Raw genomic sequence first — 24850 nt, forward strand, 5'->3', positions numbered from 1 at the left:
CTTGGTGATCTCAAAGGTCTTTTCCAACCTAGTTTGTTCTGTGATTCCTTGCTATCTAATAAGGTTTGTGCTCTCATTATGGCCTTTTCCCCACAGCTTTAGCAGACAGGCTTTCCTCTCTTATCTAGCACCCATTTTAGTGAACCTTATTTGAATTTAGTACCTTTGAAATCTGCAACTCTGACACTTAACAGAAATTAGGCAATAGGTCAAAAACTTACATGGAAAGAACAAGCAGCACATCGTGTTTGCATTAAAACTGCCTTCCACTTTAAAACTAGACCCAAAATAGGGGATCTGTTAGCACTTCTTTCTCAAATCTTCCATGCCCTGTCTTTGCAAGAGTGTTCATCTCTTCTCTGCTTCACTACTTGCTGAGCAACTGAACAGCAAACAAAAAACAAGTAGTCTTCTCATCTTAATAACATCTTAGTTTCTTCAGTAGGTCACTGCTCCTCTTCCACTCCAGGCAGCTTCAGTGACTCATTGCTCAGCCCAGCTCCCTGGCTCAGAGCCAGTTTGCCACTCAGCAGTTACCACATCACTGGAGGAACACCTTTGTGTATGACCCTGGATCATGCTTCAGCTGCTAGAGTACACTGACAATTTCTCCAAATTCCTCCTGGGCATCCAAAACAATTGAGGTTAACCAGGGGAATATAGTTATAGGGAAGAGGGAAATTAAAAATTCACATACCCAAAACATTCCTGTCATTGTGCCAGATCAGCAGGAGACAGGAGTGCATAGACATTTCTATCACTCTTGTCTCTACTCCATCATGGACCAGACACTTGACTCCACACTCATAAGGAACAGCACCTAAATCCGTGGGTGAAATTGCAGCTTATGGTGCAAAATGCTCTTTGGGCAATTTGATGTGATAGGATTTGACTGCTTTATACGTCAGAGGATCATTCTGCAATTCATGGAACTGCTTCTTCTAGCAGTGGAGCAAAAAGGCAGAGAACTTACTGGCAAACAAATGAATAGTAACTTCCCTCTCTTGAATTTATTCAGTTCTTCGAGGTACAAATGTATTCTTGATGGCCAGAGAAATCAGTCATTCTGCATTAGGAAGCTTGGTTGATGTCTTTAGCAGGCCCTTATGAAGCTCTGTGTAAGTGGTTTTAAAAATAACTTAGAGGGAAAAATAGGATGTGGTTTAACACAGAAGCACTTAATTATCTTTTTGTGTTACTACTTAAAATTTTAATTGTAAATATGTGAAAATAAGTTACTTCATCCCTCCAAAACACCCCTGGTGTGACATTCATCACTGCCATACTACTGTGATTGTACTACACCTGAATTTTAATGATTGTATTGTTATGTTCCAATTTGATGTCTCTCTTAATGTCACAAGATCAGATGTGTTTAATTATGGAACAGGATCCTGCTGAGGTTTACAGGTAGTGCATGCCCCAAGGACGTTGTGTCTGAGCTATGTGTTGGCTCACCTTCCTTACAGCCTCCCTCATCTGGGCAACTTCCCATCCCCACAGGGAATGTGGTGAGGAAGGAAGGGCTGTTCAGCAGAGCTTAAGCAGTGGGAGAAGGTGCATCAGAGTGGGGCCAAACAGGACTGTGTATTGAGATCCTCTGCATCAAGAATAATAGCAAACACTTGAGATTTGGCTAAGATGGACAATACTGGAGTCTGAGGTCTTGCCTGTGACAATGCACTGGAATAACAAAGGAGACTCTCAGCTTGGCCACTGGGCACACTGTCACAGTCCAGTGAAGCTTTTTAGCTCCTAACCTTCCAGTGAGATTTGAATCTTGGCACTGAGTGAAGGAGACCTTGTGCAATAACCCCTGGATTTCTTAATATCTTTCTGTTGCTCCCTGTCTTGATCTAAGAGCTTTGAAGATCAGAGGGTCATTTATTATTGTTTTCTTTTTTTTTTGAGCAGCTTTCACCCCCTTACTCCTTGTTCAAAACCCCCCAAGTTGTTTATTTACTGATATATGCCAACAGGAAATAAAAATGGTGACTTAGCAAATTATTTCTGCCAGAACAAAGCCTGCAGACTGTATCTCCAAACATAAGCTTGACAATAAAGCCTTGGACTCAGCAAAACAGAATTTGTCTATATTGAAAGAAGAGATCCTGTCTTTCCCAGGGTGTCCTGCACTCTCTGTTCCCCCTGACAGTCAAGTCCTGGTTTCAGACAGTTTTTGTACAAATCCTCCAACTGCTCTCTCAAGTGCAAACAGCTCAGGCAGCAGTTGTTTGCAGACACCTCCTGGAACTGCTGCTGGAGACTCTGGTTTCTGGAAGTGAGATCCTGCTGGAGACCTGTGCACCATGTCAGACCAAATTAGGTGTAAATCCCTAGTTATGCTTCAAAAGTCTTATTCATATTCATCCTCTCTACAGGACTGAATCTTATTATTCAGGTCATTATTTCCTTTGCCAGCTTTTCTGCTATTGCTTGGATTGATCTGTGGATGAAGCTGGCAGGGTACTGTGATCCTGCTGTCCTGTGGGCCTGTGCTTTTCTCTCCTCACTGCTCTCTCCCTGCAGTGAGTGTGCAGGCAATACCTGGTGTGCTTTGTTTCTGTTGTTTTGTCCTGTGAAAAAAGCCAAATGTTTGCTTGAAAGCAAAGTCTCATATATTGCTGAAGGCTGTGCTCCCTTTATCCTCAGCACAGTTTAAAAATATTCTTTAACTGTTATAAACTGTTTATTCTACCAGAGAACTTATCGGAAGAGCAGTAAATGTTAAGACCTGTCTGGGCTGTTTGAGACCAGAGTGAATATCTACTTTTGTGCTCTGTTCTCTAAAGATGAGATGCAACAAAACCTGATATTGATACTGACCTTTTTTAGAAAGTGCTTTGAGGTCTTGTGAAAAGCAGCCAACAGAAGCCAGGTGGAATTGTGCCTAAGAGTCTTTTTGCCTGCCTGTCAGGTCCACTCACAGCCTAGCTAAAGAATTTGTGTTCTTTAGTTCTTATTCCATCTGCTACTGTCTTAATTCAACATTTTACTTAGTTTTATATGTTTCTCTAGGGTATTCAGGTGGTTTCTGTGACATAAATATATTTTTAAGACAGAACTTTCTGAGAGTGAGACAGGGAGAATTCACTGAGAGAAGCCCTGTGGAGAAGGCTTGGGGTGGATGAAAAGCTGGGCATGAGCCAGCAACATGCAAATGCAGCCCAGACAGCCAACCATATCCTAGGCTGAATCAAGAAAGTGGATAACAGGTCAAGGATTCTCCCCCTCTCATGTGAGTACTTGGAGTGCTGTGGCCAGGCCTGGGGATATGGAGTTGTTGGAGAGGGTCCAGAGGAGGTCAGGGTGATGCTCCAAGGGCTGGAGCCCCTCTGCTCTGGAGCCAGGCTGGCAGAGCTGGAGGTGTTCACCTGGACAGGAGAAGGCTTTAGGGAGACCTCAGAGTCCCTTCCGGTGCCTAAAGTGGAATACCTCTTATAAAAAAGAGGTATTTTTTTACATGGGCAGATAAGGATAGGACAAGAGGGACTGGTTTTAAACTAAAAGAGGAGAGATTTGAAGGTCTCTTCCAAGCCAAACCATTCTGTCATTCTGTGCTGCTAATCACTGGTATTTGCTGGCCCTGAAGATGGGAGAATTGCACTAGGTGAGTCAGTCCATGAGTTTGCACTTTGCATTGTGCCTTGCACTACCCAAAGTCCAGGACTGCATCTCACCTGAAGTTTTGTCATTTATTCTGATTGTGGTTTGTCAGTAAAACAAACTTTTCACTGGAGTCTTTATGAATCATTAAACAAAATTTAGGGTATTCACCCAGAAGAATCAATAAATAAGTTTTTTTCCTATGAACCTGCTTTGATGGGTTTTGAAAAAACAATGACAGAAAGGACTCTTACAAACAAGGAATGAGGACCCTGGTCTGTAGCTGTAAAGAGTGTTTCAAATCCTGACTTCAGTGGAAACAGATTGTTAACATACTTTAACCATATCCCTCAGTTCACAGGGCAGTGCTTCTCCTTGGATCTATAGATTCTTACAATTTACACAGGTCTGTTATCCTGGAATCCTATATTGATAAAGTAATTCAATTTAAAAGTACAGAACTGAGGTGACAGAAGAATCTTTTACATTATAGACTCAGCTTACTGAAGTTTTGACTTGTTTTGTTTCCAAGCTGGACACTGTTGATGTTGAACTTGAGCTCTTGGATGTCTGAGCTGGTTGCATTTTTCCACAGCAGGGGAACATCCCCTTCAGAGCTTTTCAGCCCAGGCAGTGTGGCAGGAGCATGCAGGTGTCACAGTGCTAGACATGTCTGGAAGTATCTTATCTTCCCTTTTTTGAGTCATCTGATAAATTCAGCTTCTTTATTGAAGAAAATTAAAAGCAACATCTGACAGCATATTTTATGTTGTGTCCACTTGCCCCCTTGCTGGTTGGAAGGAAAAATGAAGTCAGAGCATTTCCAGCCATGGAAATGGGTGTTGGCATTGCCCAGCATTACCCTTATTTGGTTTTGGTGGGCCTCAACATAGCTGCACACAGAGGAAAATCCAAGACCATTACTTGTTAAGTTCTCATACTTTGGAGGTGTCTTTTGATGATACCTTTTGATGAAGCCTTATGTTGTTCTGAGAGTATTTGTTCTTCCCCAAACCTTTACAAAAGGAAGATTGTGTAGTTTTGTTATAATTTTTTAATCCTAGCTATTGATGTCACAATTTTAATTTTCTATAAATCTTTGACAGCTGTTATTTTGTTGCTTTAATTTTCTCAATCTATTTTAATACTTAGCCTGCACAGCACTTGGTGAGGACAGGGCATAAGTACATGATTACAGCCTGCTGGGCCTTCACAAGGCCTGGTCATTTCGCAGTCTTTGGCTATTTCCAGAGAATGTTTTTAGGGACTCTGTTGGTTACTGAAGCATCTCTTCTTCCCCTTTCTCATTCTCCCCTTCTCTGTGGTAATGCAGGTAATGCATTAAGACATAAAATTAAATGGGGATTAGAATTTCATGAGAAGTGGTATTTTAAATGCAGCTGCACTTGTTTCATTTATGCTTTAAAGGAAGGAGCATAAGGCAAGGGAAAATCTGCTAATTAAAGTATTAAAATCTGCCAGGGGCATGACATTTCCTTTAACTTCCAAAATACCTATCCAATCGAAGACAAGTGGAAGTAGATGTTGTCTGTTCCCTCGGGGTTTCACTTTGAACTATCTTAGTTTCATGCTATCTCTGCTTGTGGAAAGGTTGTCCGAGCGTTATAAATGCATTGGATTGGTTCCCATAGATTTGAAATGCTTCTTTACAACATAAGCTGACCACTGCAATTTAGGTGCTTTTTAGTTTGACTAAGATGACAGCTAGTACTGATTTCTGGTAGTTGGAACCATAAACTGTTACTGAAGTGCTGACTTTTTTTCCCGATACAGTTCTGTCATGGCCCTCTTCCCCAGCACAATTCATCTTGTGTCTTGGTTTGAAAGACAGGTGTCTGCTAAGGAAGGCAGAGACTTCCCTAATATGACTCCCTTTCCTCCGAATTATTATAACTTTGAAATTAAGGAGCTTTCAGGCAGAGATACAGGAAAAGGAATAAGAGTTTTTTACTGGTATTAAAGAACTACTAGTAATATGTGTATAACAAGGCAAACAGCAACAATGGAAGCAACAACTAACAAACAAACGAAACAAAACAAAAAAAAAAGAAAAAACAAAAAACTTAACCGAAAAGCAGAAAAGCCAATGAAGTCTCTGCCTTGCTCGTTAAGCCCTTCCCCTCGCTGCAGTTCCGGGCGCGGCCGCCAGGGGCGCTGCTGGCTCCCGGCGGGCAGGGCGGGCGCGGCGCTGCCCCGGCCGGCAGGGGGCGCTGCGGCGCGGGCAGCACGCGGTGATGGCGGCCGGGCTGGGCGGCGGGGCTGCGCTGCGGCAGGAACTCGGCGGCTGTGGCTGTGGCTGTGACCGCCTGCAGTCCCGGCAGGCAGGGAGTGTGGGCTACAGTGGAGCAAAAACCCTGCGGCAGAAGCAGAGGCACAGCACGGCTGGGCGGCAGCAGCCCGGCTCCCGAACAGGGCCGGGAGAGGCTCCCTGGGAGGGGAAGGGGCTCGGGGATCCTGAGGTTTCCCTGAGGCACCCAGCGGACGGTGAAAGTCCCTTTTTTAATGAGGCAGGGTGTTGATAAGGCCCCAGTGCAACGGCCGCTCTTACGAGCAGAGCTGCACTCAGGGTAGGAGAAAGGCAGAAGACAGAACCCCGCAGTGGTGGGGAACTCTCCCCACAGCGACTGCAGCCTGTGTCCCCTGTGAATGCTGAAAGAACAAGAGCCAGCAGCTGCCCCAGCCTCTCTTTTCCCAGCCCGATTCTCCCAAGTGTCTCTGAAGGAGAGAGACTCCCAGGTAAGATTGCAGTCAGGTGACCTCCTCCCCTGAGCTTGGCAACTTCATTTGTCTCTCCTAAGTCCCTCGTCGTTATTGTCTCTTAGCAAGAAAAATGGGAGAAAATTCCCTAAGAGAAAGAAACAAAAGGAGAACTCCTAAACCCCAACATCTTGTTTGAAAAAACAGCTGTTTTCTGGCCACCAAGCAAACTGAACAGCCTTAGGAAGCATGTTCCTGAAGCACACTTCTGTGTGATTTGCTCTCTAGAAATGTCTACATTCATTGTGCTGGGTGCTGCACAGAGAGCACGGGAGTTCTTGTGCTGAAACTCTGAAAGGATCAAAAGCCAAATATGAAGGCACTGCAACCACTTACATCAGCCAGCAAACATATCCCAAATGTCAGAACATGGCCTGGGAATGGGTAACTCCCTTAACTTCTGGAGACTTTTGGAGCATTGATTTGAGGCCCTGATTTGAGCTGCTTTTGAGCTCGTGTGACATCTCTCACACTGGTGGTACTGCAGGGGTCTGAGCCAGACCCAGCAAAGCTCAGTCCTGTGGAGTGACTGGTGTGTTCTTCAGAGTGGGGGAGCAACAAAAAACATTGGGGGATGGTGCTGGCCATGTCGCTGATTTTGACCCAAACAGTGACCCACTCTGCATTATCATTTATGACATATATACTTCTGCAGGAGCTCTGGCTTTTGTTTTGGGTGTTGATTTGGCAGCTGGATTTTAGGAACAATATTCCGAAACTGCAAAATTCCATCTGAGCCATGTAACACTGACTTGCTGAATAATCTCTCATGTTTTCCTTGGGTCTGGTAGGCCTGGGAAGAAGTTTTATGCTTCTGCCATTACTCCGGGCTTTTCCTTTGCAGTGTGAAGAGACCAATTTGCAAGGAGTATTTTGGAAGAGCATTGTTAAAAATAATACCATCTGACATTTTCAAGGCTGAAACGTTGTGGATAGTCAGTATTGACTGACTTTAAAAACCTTAAAATTCTTAAAATGCATTTTCCACTTTGCTTTTGTATATAGGAATCTTTATCCAGAAAAAAAGAATTGGCACAAGAGGAGCTTCCTTTTACTCATTAACAAAGGAAGCAAATGAAGCTTCCTTTTGGTGCCTCTGGGAGTTTTAGATTTGGTTAACTACGGGTTTATGGAAAGCTGGGTACAGGCACATTTACAACACTATTTTGTACATAATATGAGCTAGAATATGCAGAAATACTAAACATCACTGGGCTGGGTAGTATCCATCTTGAGCAGGACCCAAAAGCACAGCCTCGGAGAATGAGAGCCGTCAGAGGTTGCTTTTGCTCTAAAGGTGTCCTTAGTCGTACAAAAAGCTGAAACTTCTCTCTGAACTTAAAGGAAAGTTGCTGAAACTCTGTTTTTTAATTTTTTATTTAGGCTCCTAGACTGTTAACATGCCTTAAATTTGGGGTTGACATGCAGCCTCACAGCATTCATCCTCAGATTGATGTGGGGTGTTGGACCTGCTTGCAAGTAGAAGCTCTCTGAAATTGATGAGGCCTGAAATGTGCCTCTCCTGCCTCTCCATTCCCATGGACTATGGCTTGCTGAATCTCCTTCTCCCCCTTTAATTCCCCCGGCACACATGTTCTCAATTACTGCCTGCATTGAAGCTGCAAACATTTCTTGTGCATCTAACTTTCTATACTGAGCACTGGAAATATATTTTAGCAATTTGTGGGAGAAATATTATGTCCCATGCTGGGAAAATTGTGTTTATGGTTCCTGTAGGAAAACAAATTCGTTCTAGTCCACAACAGATTTTCTGTTTCTTCATCCTTCTTTTGCATCTTGGAGCAATATTGTAAGAACCTCTTACTCCCAATGCATTGAGCATGGGTTGTCCCCATCTTTGAAATAAAAATCATATGCTCTGCAGTCTGTATTTTTCATTGCTGTCCACAAAATAATCACTGGCTTTTGGCTGATCACAATAATAGCTACTATGAACCCCAAATATACGAGTTTGGATGTGCATCACCATTACATTTGATGAAAACTCAGTTGTATTGTAGTGTTGGTAGGATTTAAAAAGTCAATATTCTGCAGCAGAGGGCAAAAAAGGAGTGATAGTATAATGCCTGATTTGGAAGGGAAAAGGAAATGGGAGTTAATCTTTTTCTCAGTGTGTGCATTGTTCTGATAGGATAATCCTTCAGGATCCAGGTGGTATAATGTGTTCCCAAGCCTTTGTTGTACATTAAATCATACTTTATTTTCAGCTGTGAACCTTAGGACCCACGCCCACATCTGCAACGCGTTTCTCAGTTCAGATTTTGGGTTGCAGAAGAGAATTTTGTGGTTAAAGGAAAATGTGGTGGTGTACTCCACCTCTCTCTTGTGCTGACAATTAGTTCAACTCTGACAGTGATCAGGGGATATTGTTACTGCTGTGCAGACAAAGTTTTTAAAGCACAGTTATCTTCTGCTTAAATAAATGATGGGCTTGTTCAAATGGAAATAATTACTTTTGCATCTCGTGTGACTAAGTTGAGTCACAATAGAGGGGCCTCTGAGAATGCTGGTAGACAGGGATAGCAAACAGAGAAGAGTAAAAGGTGTGTCTGGATCGATTAGTTCATTGTTAGATAATAAATGAATACTCTTTGCCATTGCACACAAACTAAACCTCTTTTTCATTTACTGCTCCAACTTCCCCTTCAGAGAAGTGATGACAGCATTCTCTTCCAAAGCAGAGAGCTCTTGCCATTTCGATGTAAACGCTCATTGACCCTCTGTGGAGATTTGAAAAATTGCTTTCCTGTCATTAACAATGATAAATCTGTAAACAATATTGTTAAAGATGCTGGGGGGGGGTGGGCATCAAACCAAGAAGAACAGATTAAAGGACTTTAAGAAGTGGTGTGCACTTTTACAGTTATTGTACAGTACAATGCGTCAGATGTAGTTTCATGAAAATTATTTTTATAATTTTTGATGAAATTTAGGATTTAGAGGGTTTTGCTATTGCTCTGCTGCCTGTCCTGGGGTGATGTTGCTCCAACTGAGACACTGCTGTTTCTGATATGTTGCTTTAAAAAAATGCTGGAGGAACAACAGCAATAAAACATGAGCAAAGTGCCTGAGATGCTCATTTAATTCCCATTAGCACAATAAATGTGAATATGATGAGGTTTGTTTTGGTTTTATATCCCCATGCTTCTCCACAGGGATGGTTTAGATTTGTATCAGAAATGGAAGCTGAGTCATAGGCTGGCCAGGAGGACCAGAATGGAGCAAGGCATTTGATCAGAGTTTCTGGAGCTAACAATGTAACTCTGGCAATTTTGGAGTGAGGTGTTTTTTGTTGGCAGTCTGTTGTTTTTCTTAAAGTGGATAGGAGTCTTGCCTCAATGTCCAGTCTGTAATCCTTGCAATCTGTATCAGCAGACTGGAATAATTCCTATGTAATTTATGGATTTACTTAAAAGAAAGCTTTCCTACCTGGCCATGTAGGCTTGGGTCAATAGCAATGGCCATCACCTTCCCTGCTTGCCCAGGGCTGTGTGCCTGCAGCCATGGGACTGGATCCTGTAACCCAGGGGGTGTGTTGCTGCCTGCCTCAGCACTGGCACAAAGGTGCTCCCATCCCAGCAGGCACAGAGGCTGGGAACAGAACCAGTTGCAGGGATCTGGCTTAGCAATGACAGCCTGTCCTGCAGCTGTACTCACATAGCTGGCTGTAATGACTGGAGGAACGTGTTATCTAAGGTAACTTTATCTTTTGGATATTTCTGTTATAGGCAGCTCTCCTGTCTCTTGGGTCTGAGGGCTGTGACACTGTTTGTGCTTCAAGTGTCTTCATCCCCTCTCACAGTTATTTATTCCTAAATAAATTTTTCTGGAGGAGGAGAAGGATGGAAAAGCTTTTAAATTCAGGGTTTATGTTCTCAGAGAAGAATGTGCTGAGAAGGCCTTGAGAGCAGTTTTCTGTTCTTCCACAAGTGCTTTGGGCTAAGAGGATGTGTCTGTGTCCTTCCTGCAGGTTAATAGTTATTATGGTTCCCACTAATGGTTTTATAGTAGGTCAGTGTAGCATGGGCAGCGCCTGAGCAGTGCTAAGGATGGCCATGGCTGGTCTGTGTTTAAGGCTCTTGCTATCCCTTGATGCTGGCAATGCTGTGCTGCTTTGGTTCCTGAAGAGACTCATGTCCTGCTGCAGATGATACGTGCATCTGCATTTTCTCTTGTGCTATGGTTCACCTTCTGCCTAAGCTTGCCTTAAATTCACTTCATCCTAGTATTGAGGTACCGAGTATTTAATTTTGACATAGAGAGCAGGAGATGATTTTCTTTCTGGTCTCCTGGCTTTGTGGAGCTGCACGGCACCCTGATAGCGTTCTGTGGCTCTGCACTGCCCTGGAAGAAGCTGCAGAAATGTCTCCAGTGGGGAAGTCCTCAGAGGCAATAGGAGGGATGATGTTGCTTCTGATCCTCTTGAAGGGACCTCCAGTTCACATTTACAAGAAGTGAGCATGGAGTACAATGGCCAGAACGAGAGGGACCCTGCCTCCAGCCAGGTGGATCTACTGGACAGTGTGGATCCATGGCACATCAGAGCCACAAGCACATAAGGCTTAAGTTGGCACTGCTGCACAGTGTACCCCAATTCCATCAAGATATGTGAGAAGTGAGCCTGACTGGAAATGAATGGCAAACCAACCCATTGTGCCTGGCCCAGAGAGCCCGTGTATCCTTGGCATAGATGGCCTCAGGAGAGGGTATTTCAAGGACCCAAAAGGGCACTGTTGGGCTTTTGGGAGAGCTGCTGTGGAGACAGAGGAAATTAGGCAGCTGAATACCTTGCCTGGTCTCTTAAAGGACCCTTCTGCAGTAGGACTGCTGAAGGTGGAAGAGCAACAGGTAGTGATTGCTACCACCCCTGTGCCCTGACAGCAACACTGCACCATCCGGGACTGTGGGACCCCATCCATGGGATGAAGAGAACTGGAGAGCCAGGGAGTGCTCAGTGCTCAGCAGGAGTTGCCCACCCTTTAATAGTCCTCTATGTCATTAACAGCACAGGTGTCCTTTACTGCTTTCCAAATATGTCTCACAAGATGTTGCATTGAATCTTCCTCTTGTCATTATTTAAAAACTGCAAAAAGGATCACCAAGAATTAGATTATTAGCATGTGTCTTATTCTGTAATAAGAATATATATTGTCATGATAACCTACAGAGTAAAGTGTACAAATCCCTCCTCATCTCAAATGGGAAGACAGCCTGGAACTAATTCTGTCTGTCATATTCACAGAGATGAACTTGCTGCTGCTGCTTCTAAATTGCTGTTCAGTTCAACTGCTTCTTTGCAAACTTCTGTGTTACTTCCAGACTTTGCATTTGACTGCCTTGAATGGCATTTGGCCATGGTTTCCTACATGTGGGGAGACCAGCTGCCCACGTGCTTCTGGAATGAATCTTTTCCATAGGGCAAGCAGTTTTGTAACACTTCATCCTGCTGAGACAACAATGAACTAAGCAGTTTCTTTATAAATAAGGAGGTAGGACTTGTGGTCTTCCTTAAAGACCATTGTCTGTACTGAACTTCCAAATGACCCACAGCAGTATTCCCAGAAACTTGTGCTCTGTGTGTGACCCAGAACAAATAGAAGTCACATTTGTCCCAGTATTACCACTCTTGTGATCTCAGCAGACCTAGAAGACCAAATGTCTGGAGGAGACACTTCTGGTGTGGACCTGCAAGCACAGCCAAGCACTCCACTTTCCTGCTCCCTTCTCCCATGGAGACTGGAGTACTGTTTGCAAACTGAAATGATGCTGTTGCTGCATCCCATAGGCACTTTCCTGCTCTGTGCAAGCTTGAGTATTTCTTCCATACACAGTGTAAGCTTTGCAGTTTCAAAGATCTAATCTAATAATAGATTGGTCTACATTTGTGGCATTGCCAGAAAAAGGCATATGTTGTCAGGCAGTCAAAGTCAGCAACAGTGCTTAAGTGGAAATGTGCTTAAACACTGAGATGGCAGAAATCCAAAATAACCCTTCTAAGGTTTGGCTATTAGGAAACTAAAAATACTGTCTTCCTACATATAGGGTTTCCACATGTACTTAGAGAAATACTGTTTGTCTGATGTCTCAAAATTATTAAAGGGCAATTCTTTTCCTTTCTTGGCTTTGGTGTGATAATAGAAGATGCTGTTGGCATTCAGCTTATTGAAGACTGGTTTAAGAGGAAATAGCAATTATTGAAATAACTTGAATGGAAGAGGCATGTGTGGTGTAATGTGGGAGAGAGAGATGACATTGAGTTCCTTTTTCCTATCACATAAAGTTTGCAATTCCAATTTTTCATGTTTAGATTTCCTCTGGGAAAAGAATGCATCATTGGCTTGAGCTAAGTGAATGTATATTGCAAGAACTACTGGTCTTCTCTGTGCTGGGGAAAGATTTCGCTCTTAAATTCAGATGGCTCTGTGGCCCTGACCTTTTACAGAACTTAACTGAGTTGAGGACTGGCCTTTGAGGTGGTGTATGGAGATATGAGGCTTTGACATGAGTTCTGAGGCAGCAATTACAGGATTTCTTGTGTACATATCCCTTAAATATCAGCATATTTAGATGTGTGCCCAGAAACTGGCATCTGTCACAATCATTCTTCTTCTGCTGGGTCAGTGTGTGCACGCAGACACATATTACTGTTCTAGTAAAAAATTCTTCCGTAAATGCCATCACAGATCAGGAAAGGTTAGGTTTTTAATATTAATGTTTTCTCCTTTAGGACCTCTGGCTTCTCTCTACTCAGTATGCATGTGACTCAGGCAGTAGTAGCAAAGAATTTTATTTCAGTGACTTCTCTAGGGAATTCATCCACTGTAACAAACACTTCTGCCTCCTGGAACCCACCTGAAGCAATACCCCACAAGTCCTTTTTGCCCAGCTTGTATTACCCCTTGCACTGGTAGCAGTCTCGTGCAGCTTAGAAGTGATGGTAAAAAAATTGAACTGCTGCTATTTCCTGCTTCTTTTGGCACTATTCCTGGAGAGAGTTGAGTTGGTAAATGTGGCTGTCACAGCAGCTATTACCAATGACACAAAATAATTAAGTTGTGGTTTCTATTGTGGTGGGGCCACGTCTGTATTTTGTAATGATATGTCTGTGCTAGGAGGGAGTGTTATGCTTGATTGTTGTGATGGATGCTTCCAGGAAAATAGGACAGGTCTCTAAAGGCAGGTTGTCTGATACTTTCCATGTCCATGAAATCCTGTTGGTTACATGGCAGACCACTAATTGAACTGTGTGTTGTTTCCTCTCAGTTTTCTGATGAGGTGATGGAGGAGGGCAGCATCCATCTCATTTTTCTCCCTGTTGCTTTTGGAGGGGATAGCTGCTATGTTTGTTCTTTTCAGCCAGTCAAAAGAATGTTGAAGCCAGGTTTTCATCTGATTCTTTATTAAGTGAATGCTTTCATTTTTTGATGTCTTGAGCCACTAGTATGGGCTTCCAGACTTTCAGAAGTCTTGAAGACTTTTGGACACAGATGCTCAGCAGTGCTGAGAAGTCCTGGTAGTCCCTGGTTCTTGAATCCTGCTGAAATGTGCTTCATGCAGAAATTGCACTGTGAAGATGCTGTGAAATTTGGGAGCCTGGAGATCAATCTCTATTTTTCTAGTATTTAAAACATTCTCTGTAGGCTGTCTCAGATAAATTTGAGAGTATTGTAGTGTAACTGTGAAATCCTGCTCTTTGTTTCTTAGAGACACATGCTCTTCCTGCTGCACCCAATTTAGAGGGAAAAAATTTCTCCTGGTCTTAGGCAACAAGCACAGTTAGTCCACATGCTCTGGCATTCTCCTGGAGGGCCCAGGAGTGCTGTGGGTGTTGAGGATGCTGGCCAGCATTGTGCTGATGCTCTGCTGAAGGTGAACATGAGCTTGCAAAATGTCATGCTAACCTTCCAGCTATTGCTAGGGACCACCTAGACAGAAGCTGGGTTTTTTTCAGTAGATGTTGATGTACATATGTTGGTGTGTCAGGAAAAAAAAATCTTTGTAACTATATGTGGTGTTAAGCCTTAAGGCTGAAGCTTTTTTTGTTTGTATGTCTGCAGTGGAAGAATCCTATGTCACATTTGATTTGTATTTCCTGTTAGAGGTGACATTGTGTTAAATGGTGAATGAGCTGGGGTGTCAGAACGCCTGTGATGTCAGAAGATGGAACAGAACAGAGGCCACAGGGGATCAGGCAGGGGGAAAGCTCAGCTTTGTGTCCATTGGCTTGATGGCTGCTACCACTCTTCTTCACCAGGAGCACCCCAGGAAGGGGAGAGGACCAGCACAGGAAATGGGGATGCTGTCTGCTGGTGGCAAAAGCCTCTGAAGGAGCAAGAAGAGATACTGGGGCTTAGTTGAGAGGTTAGATGTTCAACCTTGATAAGGCAAGAAACTTCAGTGGGCAAAAAGGTGCATGTGTGAACCATAGAAATGCTTTTGGAGGGTGCTGGAGTGAGCAGTCAGTGAGCAAAGTTTTTTGCTCTGTGTCAGTGCAACACAGCTGGTCCTGGATGTGATGTGAAGCCTTAAGGGATATGGTAATTAAGAAAAGTAACTAAGAACTAAGTAATAAAAATAATAAGAGTTTTACCAGCTTCATTGTGCATAGGCAGGCAGCAGGGAATATGGGTCACACAGTATGAGCTACCCAGAAATAAAATCCAGGTCTGTTAATGCCTCGGGCCTCTCCATAAACATCAGACTGTGACTCTTTCCTTCAGCACAGCTTGGATGGGACAGGATTTCCATTTTAGGTGGAAGACGAGGCTCTGCTCAGTTCAGGTGCTAATCATGTTCTCCTGCTGTTTGCCTTTGCCAGGTGCAAGTTCTTCAGCCTCACAGAAACCCCTGAGGACTACACCATCATTGTGGATGAAGAGGGCTTCCTAGGTAAGTGTCAGCACGTGCCACTTCGGTATCCAGCATGGGGTGGATGAGGAAAACATGTCATCTCACTGAGACTGTAAACCAAAATGTTTGTAAAACAAGTCTGTTTGTAAGTGCTGGTAGCACAGCTCTGAAAGGTGCTTTGATCACTTAAGCACACTGTCTCTGCTGCTATGCTGAGCAAGGCAATTCAGACATTGAATATGAATATATTTGAATGCTGGGAGAGGATCACACACAAGTCTTAAAGAGTAATTTAAGCAGGTTTGAAAAAACAAAACCCTCTGCGTACGATTGCATTAAAATGAGCTGGCCTGTGTCCCCAAGCCTCCATAAGTATACCACATCTTGCATTTCCAGCTTCTGTCAACCTCTATCTTTGAAAGGAGCACTTGTTTGCATCATCTTTACAGCCTGCACAATGCTGTGGAGCTGTGACTGGGCTCCTTTGGCTCATCTCTGTAAGCTGTGATTTATCCCCCTTTCTTACACCCAGCTCTCCCTGTACTAAGTGTGCCATCTTTACCTGGAGTGGCTGAAGAGGTCAAAGGTGGAGTTGGTCGTGTGTCACAGAAGGTGGTTGGCACGTGCTTGAGAGCTGCAGATTCTTGGCATTGTGCAAGAGCTGATGTAGAGAATGGTTTGGCTTTGTAGATGGAAATAGTTTGTAATAACCTTTATCATGTGTGGAGGTTTTGTTTGTAACAGTGTTATTGAGGTGAGGGAATGAGGAAGTATTGGGCAGCTGTTATTAGTTCTGTTCAGTTACTCTTTCTGTGTTTGGAATTCAAAGTCTACACATTTTCAGGTCAGAGAAAATTCATTAAAATATGAAAAAAGAGGATTTCATTCCTGAATAGGAATTAAGTCTTGAGAACCTTCTTGTGACACTGTAATATTCAATGGTTTTATAATACCCAAACTATAAGGAGAAAATTTGAAACTTTATTTGAAACTTTATTTAGTACAGAGTTTTATGATCAGTAACCTTGCTGAAGTTGGCCCTTTTCTTCTTCAGGAATACTCACAAACATGATAGAACAAGCAACATTTTAGACCAGTACAGTGGTACATGAAGATTTTAGCAAATGAATCACTAGGCTGAGAATGCTGACTGGATCTTTACAGCTGTATCTGTTATAATTTGGAAGTTCTGAGGTTTGATTGTACTGAAAAGTACAGTATGCCATGTACTTTTGATCCTAGAAGAGATGACGTAGGGTTCTGCTGCCAGTGTCCCTTGTTGTATTTTTCTAAGGGGCATATGCACAAGAATTTTACTACTATATGTAGTATCAGCTTTTTTGTTATCAGTGGCAACTGAGGAAAATCAATTCTAATTTGGTTTTGCCATGACAGTAGGATGCAGAGCCTCCCTCTAACAGCTTTATTTTAAGTGAAGGCTCACTAAAGGAGGAGAAAGTTTCTGGGTTGTTTTCCAAGAGGCAACAGCACGTGGCACAGCAAGAAACCCAGAGATTCTGATTCTTAGGAGGGAGTCTGTGTCACTGAACCTGCAGGTGGGATGTGCCAGGGGGATGCTCATCTCCAGCATCGTGTCTGTTCTGACCTCCATGGCACTTGTTTCTCTGCCCAGTTGGCATGACACAGATTTTTCAACTCAGTCACTGGTGACAAGTTGAATTGCAACCACCCCTGTAGAGTCTCCAGCAGCCACAGTGCTGTTTATCTCTCTGGAGGTTATACTGGCTTGAAACAAAGGTGAGCTCAAGCACTGGTCTTGCTCATCTGTACTGAGGGACTGTTGCACTGTGCACCGTTGGTTGTGCTCAGAGCAAATCCCAGGTCTGCCACAACCGCTGTCCTCAAGAAGCTGCATGTCCCAGGTTATCTCTGTGAACCAGGCAGTGCTGCTGCAATTCAAAGCAGCAGTCTTCTGGATCTTCTGTTTCTTTGGCTATCTCTGCCACCTGAGCTTGGTGCTGAAAGTCACAGTGCCCACGTACCTTCCTGTGGCTGTGCTTTGGGCTCAGAACATCCCTGGTTTTTTTTCAAATACACCATGTGCAGTTGGGCTGCTAAAGCAGGGCTTTGCAGGAGACAAGATCAACTTCCAGGCAGTGCATGGGAAGTAGGGAGTATGCTAAGGCCATCCTCTGCTACAGCGTGGTGTGGAAGCCAGGTGCAAAACCCAGCCTAGCAGTAGTGTCACAGAGCTGCTGGCTTCATCACCTTTTCTGTGCTTTCCCTTGTAAGTGATGCTGGTAAGACCTGTATACACCACATCCTGCTAACTCTCCTGCCACAGCCCCCATGTCCTTCGTGTTTGTGTCCAGCCCATGTTCTTCTTTCTGAATTGTCGCCACCATATCCAAAGCTTCATCTCAGGGTTAGTCCTGTGTGCAGTTCCATCCCTGCTCCTCAATTAAGTGTGGTGTAAGTTTTTCATAGTCTGGAGAAGTCCAGGAGAAGTGACAGTCTAGCTAGAAATGTCTCAGCAAGAGAAAGTTCACTTTTCCATTGTATAGCCTGTAATCAGCACATGGGTTTGAACAGAATCAAAATCTCCGAGTTGCAGCATCCCACCTTCTTGCAAAACAGCACCAATTATGTCTGCCTCGAGTGCATCGGCTGCCTCTTGTCCTGAGTAGTGAAGTGCCAAATTCAGCTCAAGAATTGCAGGGTAGATCTGCACCTTTGATGAGCAGTTCAGATAGCAAGTCCAACAGTAAATTACTTCCTTTTTATTTCCAGATAACTTTTTTTCCTTGCAGTGCTTGTGAAACTCAAGTAAGTCTCTGAAGGAGAGGTTTTTCTGTGTGGGAAATGAGAACCTTTCTTTTGCAGGCACCTATATGAATTTTTGCTGCAGCAGCAATGAGAAGGTTCTGTTAGCTGGCATCTTCCATGTTAGCCAGGCCCTTTCTCCAGCACATCACAAATACCACTGATGGGAAAAGAGCAGGCTGAAGAAATAACAGCACTTTCATCAATCCTTGAGGTTAACACTTAAAACATACTGACATGCAGTAATCATTCATAACTATTTTGTCAAAAAATAATCCCTAGGCTTGTTCCACTGAGAGCGTCAAGTTGGGCTGGTAAAGCAGGCGTTCTTCTCCCCAGAAAATGTCCACAGTGCAAAGCTGTAACTTGCTTAAGCATTCAGTGTGCTGAAAGGGAATGGCTACAGCCTAATTCTTGGCTTTAATTCCCTGGTGGTGAGGTGGGGATTATATTTGCACAGAACTTTGTTTGTTCCAGTGGCTGTTTCTTGGGCTTTGGCCTGCTAATGAGAAAGAATTTTATTCAGCAAATAACCCAGGGAACTGTGCACAGAAAGCTCTTTTCCTGGCTGATACTGAGATGAACTAGGAGGAGAAGTTTGACCATGGGCCCTCCTGCATGAAGACAAATGTCTCAGCTAGTGGGGTGCTTGGATAGCCGTGTATGGTCCTGGCATTTATCCCCCTGCTGCACAGCCAGCACATGACAGAAAGGTGGAGTGGCTGCTGCTCCCTGAAGTACAGGAATATTTGTTTGGCTGGTTTGCTTTTTTCCCCAAAGTTTGGCTGAAAGCAGGAGCTGTTTGTGCATGTGCAGATACACCATAGCTCCGTGTTCTCTGCATAGTCTGTTCCTTTTTCAGAGAGCAGCAAGGACAGACTCACTGTCTCTGGGCAGCTGCCTGAACAGAGCTTCTAGCCTGTGGTCTTGCTGCTTCCAGTAGTCTCTGTTCATCAAAGGTTTTAGCTTTTACATGCTGAATTCAAACACATGCAATCACACCTGAAGGTAGCCACCATCTTGGAAACCCTGTTTATATGCACTGGGAACATCTGCATAAATGGGGCCTGGGACAGTCTGTCACCCAGGTGAAGCTGTCCTGAAGATTAAGTCAATAGCAAAACAACGTGTTGCTAACATTTTCAAGGTGAGGTTACTGGCTTCCCCACCTTGGCACTTGGTTGGTGTCCCTTGGGTGCAATCTTTCATGTGTGCAGTGAACTTTGAAGATATTGAAGAAGGGAAAAGGAAATCAAGTGCTAGGGTCAAGGGAGGAGTGAATCACTGTGATTTTCAAATTGGTAAATGTGCATATTCTAAGGTTCAGGGAAATTTGGGGTGAAGGAAACACATCATGTACTCTGGTCTTCTTTCTCCTAGAACTGGTAAGCCTATTCCATGTAGATTATTGCAGTCAGCAATAATATTGCAGACCTTAGGTCCTGGCTGATCTCTTCTGGATCAGAACCAGAAAGGAAAAGCCATTTAATTTCAGTACTGAAGCAGCAGTGAGAAACATCCTTCTGAGATGCAGATCCACTGTGTGAACACAGAGCAAGACTCTTGGTCTCCTCACACTGAGGTTCATCTGCAAGATGGGCATTACAGTCCTTCCTTAAACCTTCTTTGGCTGCCTGATATGGCTAGTAACTTCTCTAAGGCCAGAAATCCATTCATTGACACATTTTCTTGGAGGAAATTCTTAGTCTTAGCTCATACTTCACAATAAATTGTCCAGTACATTAAAATAATGGAACTGTTTGAACTAACTCAGCTAGTTATAGTGGCAGAAAAAAAATCCTTTCTAATAAAAAAAGGATAAAAATGAAAAAACCATCTTGCTGGCAGTGCTTTGTTTAGATAACCATCATCTTCAGACAACCCTGTCTGAGCTTGGATTCAGGACCATCACATACTTAAGTACTACACTGAGTTCCTATTTCAATAACATCAAAATGGTAAATTGCTTTCAGTGTTCTCTCTCTTTTCCTGTATATAAACTGGGCGAGAAAACAGCTTATAAATAAGTCCAAGCACAGAACCCATCTAGCTAGGAGCAATCTTTATTCAAAGTTACAGAGGGAAGCAAACTAATAATTGCATCTGGTTTTCTGAATATTCCTTCAATAACTATTTTTTATTTAATTTTTGATTGCCCTCTGATTAGGCCTTTGTATCTGAAGCACAGTGGCTTAAGTTGCTTGCTGACATTTATAGTGTTAGATTCCTCCTCCGGACGGCCAGGAGTGCCTGTGGTTGCTAGGCAGAACATGTTTTTCTCTACTAAACACTTGTACAATCAGTGTCTTCTGATCTCTGTATTGGCTAGGCTATACTTTGTCTGGAGTTTTTAAGTTTTTAAGTAATGTGGTATTAATGACCTAAATTCAAATTAAAATGTGGGGATTTGACTATTGCCTTATTAGAAATACGTGCTTGGTTGGGGAGGCTTTTCCTGGAATGCATCTCTGCTGATATTGATCAATAAACATATTGGGGGTCTGTGATTACGTGAGATTTCTGCCTTCTCCCAAGAGGCAGTAGGGTTTGGTGGTTAAAGCTTTTGGGGGAAGGGAGGAAAATGACAAATATGTAATAGTCCAAGGTCTGCTTTGTGTCACATGGGGAAAGGAGCACTTCTTAGAGCTTGTATGCGAGTGGGTTTGCAAATATTGACAGCATATATTATTCCTTCTGTTTGTAACCTGCCACATAAAGTCTTTTGGTTCAGTTTCTCTGCTCACTCCTATTTAAAGAAGTACTGCATAAATAATACATATTTTTCACTGTTTCCTCCAGCAGATGGGTGTGTATTGATATCTATTTTTGTTTCACAGCCTGTGGTGAGAAAGCCAAGACTTCCCTTCCTGAACCACTTGACTGGCCATGATTTCTTCCTTTAAATTTATTACATCTTGGCTGCTTCCTAGTACTTTCCTAAGTCCAAGATAAATGAGCAGATAGATACCAGGGCTCATTTTTATCAACCCTTCTCATAAATGCAGGACCTACAAAGCTTTTCTGACTGAAACAATCGAACAATTCATTGAAATTCTAGGTTGTTCTGTAAGATCAGGAGGCAGCTCAACAGAAAAGTAGCAGCCCTCCTTATTTTTTTTTCACTAGAGAGCATTTGACCATCTGCTTGTTCTTCCACTGGTGCATTTCTGGTTTTTTCTGAAGGGTGGACTTGAGGGGAGAGGATGACTTGCCTTGTTTGCACTGCAGTCTGCCAGCTGTAAGGAGACACGCCAGGGTGCTAAATGTGCAAGGAAGAACCAAGGCTGAACACATGCTTTAAGACCTTTTGAAGCATTTATATATTGTAAGTGCTGGTAAGACTGTGATTTCTCATCTTTCCCTACTTTTTAAGTGAATTTTATATGGAGAACTTTGTGAGAGATGGGTAAGTGCTGTTGCCCCCATCATAGGCTGAGAAGTGAAGCAGAAGGAAAGCTGAGAAATCAGTGGTACAAGCTGCAAAATTAGTCCCTTTTCCCATGGCTGGAAACGTTCAAACATCAGTTCCCAATCTTTGCTAGCTATCAATCTACTTTACATTTAAACCATATTTTTATCAAGTTCATGACCTGGACAAGGAAGTGGATTTCCTCCGCCTTGGCATCTCATAAATGCTCAGTCTAGAAATGGAATCTTCAGTAACCCATGGAAAAAACACTCTGTCATCATCTGCAAACAGAGAAAACATCTCTTTTGTGGTAATCATTGCAAAATTCCAGTGTGCAGCACTCCCCAGGGTTGGTCTCTGAGTAGGTTTGCCAGATGTTCTCATGAGTGCAGGAGATGCCTTAGGTTTCTCAAAGATCAGCAGTCATTCATCAAGGTGAGAAAATTTTTGTTCCTGACAGGCTTGGAGGATTCTCCTGATCACGTGAGATTGGAAAACCAAACAAACTTAAATCCTGTCTGTACCCAGACAGAGACACTCAGGCAGAGGTTGCAGGTTTTGTGCCCAAAAACTTAATCAACTTTATTTTCTCCTGGTGCCAATGATCAGTTTTTCCAGGTACAAAATCTCCAGAACTAATGATGGATCAAGGGTAACTCATAATCCCAGTGCAATATGTCTAGTTGTTTGGTTTTCACTAGAATCAGTTGAAATCCTTCTGTCTGACTCTAGAAATGCAGAATGATGCATGTGTGTGACTCCAAACTAACAGTTATCTTTTGAGGAGGATTTGCTTGATGCTTTGAGCTAATTCTCGTGCAGTTAAAACAAAGGGGAGATGTTTTATTCTTTGCATGTAGTATTAAGCTGATGGTGACACACTGGCCAACCATCATCTTCTTCAGGCTTTTGGACTGATAGTCACAGTCATCTAGGGTTTGTGGAAGGGCTTCTCCAAGGGCAAGTGAGCCTTTCTCAAGGGAGCAGCTTTGCTGTTGCAATTGCAAGGTGAAGGCACAGGGAACCAGAGCACTATGGTGAAGTTCATAGGTCTGCTGCAGGCTTTTCTGTTTCACCTTGGACAAGTCTCTCATTGTGTCTTAGTTTCCTCATCGTAGAAACAGGGATGATCTAATTAAATCACCTCATAGCAGGTCTTGTAAAGATTAATTAGTAAACAAGTGGAAATGCTTTGATAATCTTAACAGGCAAGGGCCGTTGTAAATAATCATAATTGAAGGAGTTTCTGTCCCTCAGGATTCCCTTTTACAATGGGTGCATTTGCAGCCTAAGGAACAAATCAGGTCTGTAGTAGAACAGATTGGAGATTATGATGGGAAAAAATAACCTTTATGGGAAAAGTTACATAATCTTTTAAAAATCTCATATTTTACCATTTAAGCTTGCACAGGATTAAGATTCACAACATCAAGGTTACAGTCATGCAGTTAGGAATTAAGTGGCTCCATCTTCCAGTCTTGTTTGAAATGTAATTATTTGCTCTATGCTGTCAGTCCAGTGAAATCTTGTCTGAAATACTGTCTTTAAAAAGAAAAAAAAAAAATTTTTTTTTTTTTTGCTGCTTTGTTTCAAAATGCTGAAGGAATTGTAAATGTGAATTCAACTGCATTGGTTCTTCTTTTGATATTCTTTTATTTCTGTGGGTGTGGCTTTTCAGTGGAATGTGCTACCTGTGTCCCCTTGCTGGCAGTAACCAGAGCTGGCAACATTGCCTTCAAATGTCTGGGCTCGGTCCTCTCCACCCCTGGCTTGCAGAGTGTGTGAGCAGAGCCTTTGCCAGGAGTTTTTGAAACACAGGGAAAGTTTTGTCAGGAAGTGGGAAATGATTTCTGCAGTTCCTGTTACTGGACTATCAGACAAAATCCTCAGTTCTTTTGGGCTGTGGATCCCATTTGCTTGTGAAGCAGGGTGAGCAGAGGCTGGCCTTGGCAGTGCTTTCCTGGCTGGGAGCAAAAAGCCATGGCTGACAGGCTGGGAAGGACCTAGCTCTTGATCATAGCACAGAGGAAACAATCCTGCACAGGACAGACACACCCACAGCCATGCTCTGAACACATCTTGAGCCAAACTTTTAGTCTTCATTGCTTGTCAATAAAGAAAAAAGCCAATTTTTGCTCCCTTCTTCATTCTCGTAGCAAATGTCAGCTTTTGGAGATTGAATCTGGTTTTAATTTTCCAGATTTGCTCATTATCAGTGGTGTGCTATCCTGTGAAGAGGAAGAAAGAGAGCAGCCTGATTTCCTGAAAACTGATCAGAGCCTAACCTGGATTTGTCTTCCCAACCCAGCTCTCCAGTGAGAGTGGACATAATGATTATTTTTGGAATCTACCTTACCATGTTCCACATTTTTAGCCAAACATAATAATGATGCTTTGTTTGTGGAGTGTATTCATACTTACTCTCTTATGAGACCTCTGTGAGGTAAGAATTCTTTTCTCCCACATATGAGGAAACTGATAAAAAGGAGACCAAATTACTTGTTTCAGGTCACATACATACTTTGTGGGACAAATCAGATTTTGCCTTAACTGGAAGTCCAAACTGACATCTACTTATCTGCACTTCAAAATCAGACTTTATTTACCACTGTATTGCAATGACCTGAATATCTGTTCTGAGACACTGCTGTAAAACTGTCATTTCCTCATGATCCTCCAGGTCATCTGCAGTGAGTCTGTCATCCCTCTGTGTCCATGGCCAGGTGGGAGTTGTGTTGACACATTAAAGCAGCTTTTGTTTATAGACTTGACTTTCCTGTGTAATACCTTTTATTGCTGGGTCAGTGTCTGGCCTGGCAAGAACTTTGTCTCTTTCTCTTAAACTCAGACTTTGATATTAGTCTGAGTTTTTAGTTTCTTCCAACAGAAATTACAAGTAGAAGGCTATGAAAGGAGGCCACCAGAGACAGATTTCCCATGTGGGCATTTTTGTGCATTTCACAGACTGCACCAATCTCATTGGAAATACACTTCTCCTTTTTGTTTAATTCTTAAAAATCATTGTAAAACTATAACTAGCTTAGTTTTTAGATTGGTGACAAAGTTTCAAGTTACAAGGATCGTAAGAGGAGAGGTAATTGAAATGAGATGAAAGCAGAGATTTCTGTATAAGCATTTCCTTTTATCAGTCCTTGGTTGCTCTCATAGTAGACTCTTGTAATGGAGCTCTTTCCTCAGGAGGTGCTGCTGCTTTTAGTGGAGAGAAAGCAGCCTTCTGATACATGGATTTGCAAGTTCAGCATCAGCCCCTCAAGAAGGACCAGTGTTTGTTATCCTATGGCCTGACTGAAAATGATGGTTGCATGCCCTAGTTAAATGTTGAGTCCCTTGGAAAGCAGAGGGGATGCTTGTCAGAGTCAGGATTTCAGAGCTGGGCTATGT

At 42.9% G+C, this 24850-nt stretch overlaps 1 protein-coding gene across 5 annotated transcripts in view; it reads left to right on the plus strand.

Annotated features, from left to right (window-relative positions):
• CASTOR2 (cytosolic arginine sensor for mTORC1 subunit 2) overlaps positions 1–24850 on the plus strand; it is a 116846-nt gene that overhangs the window by 45420 nt on the left and 46576 nt on the right. For 3 of the 5 annotated variants that reach the window (XM_068210142.1, XM_068210143.1, XM_068210145.1), the window contains exon 2: positions 15224–15294. In XM_068210142.1, the coding sequence (XP_068066243.1) occupies positions 15224–15294 (71 nt within the window). Of the gene's footprint in view, positions 1–2437; positions 2551–15223; positions 15295–24850 lie in introns of those variants that run through there. The other 2 variants (XM_068210144.1, XM_068210147.1) reach the window with 1 other exon arrangement.

Source organism: Anomalospiza imberbis, chromosome 20, assembly GCF_031753505.1.
Source record: "Anomalospiza imberbis isolate Cuckoo-Finch-1a 21T00152 chromosome 20, ASM3175350v1, whole genome shotgun sequence".
NCBI classification, from domain to species: Eukaryota; Metazoa; Chordata; class Aves; order Passeriformes; family Viduidae; genus Anomalospiza; species Anomalospiza imberbis.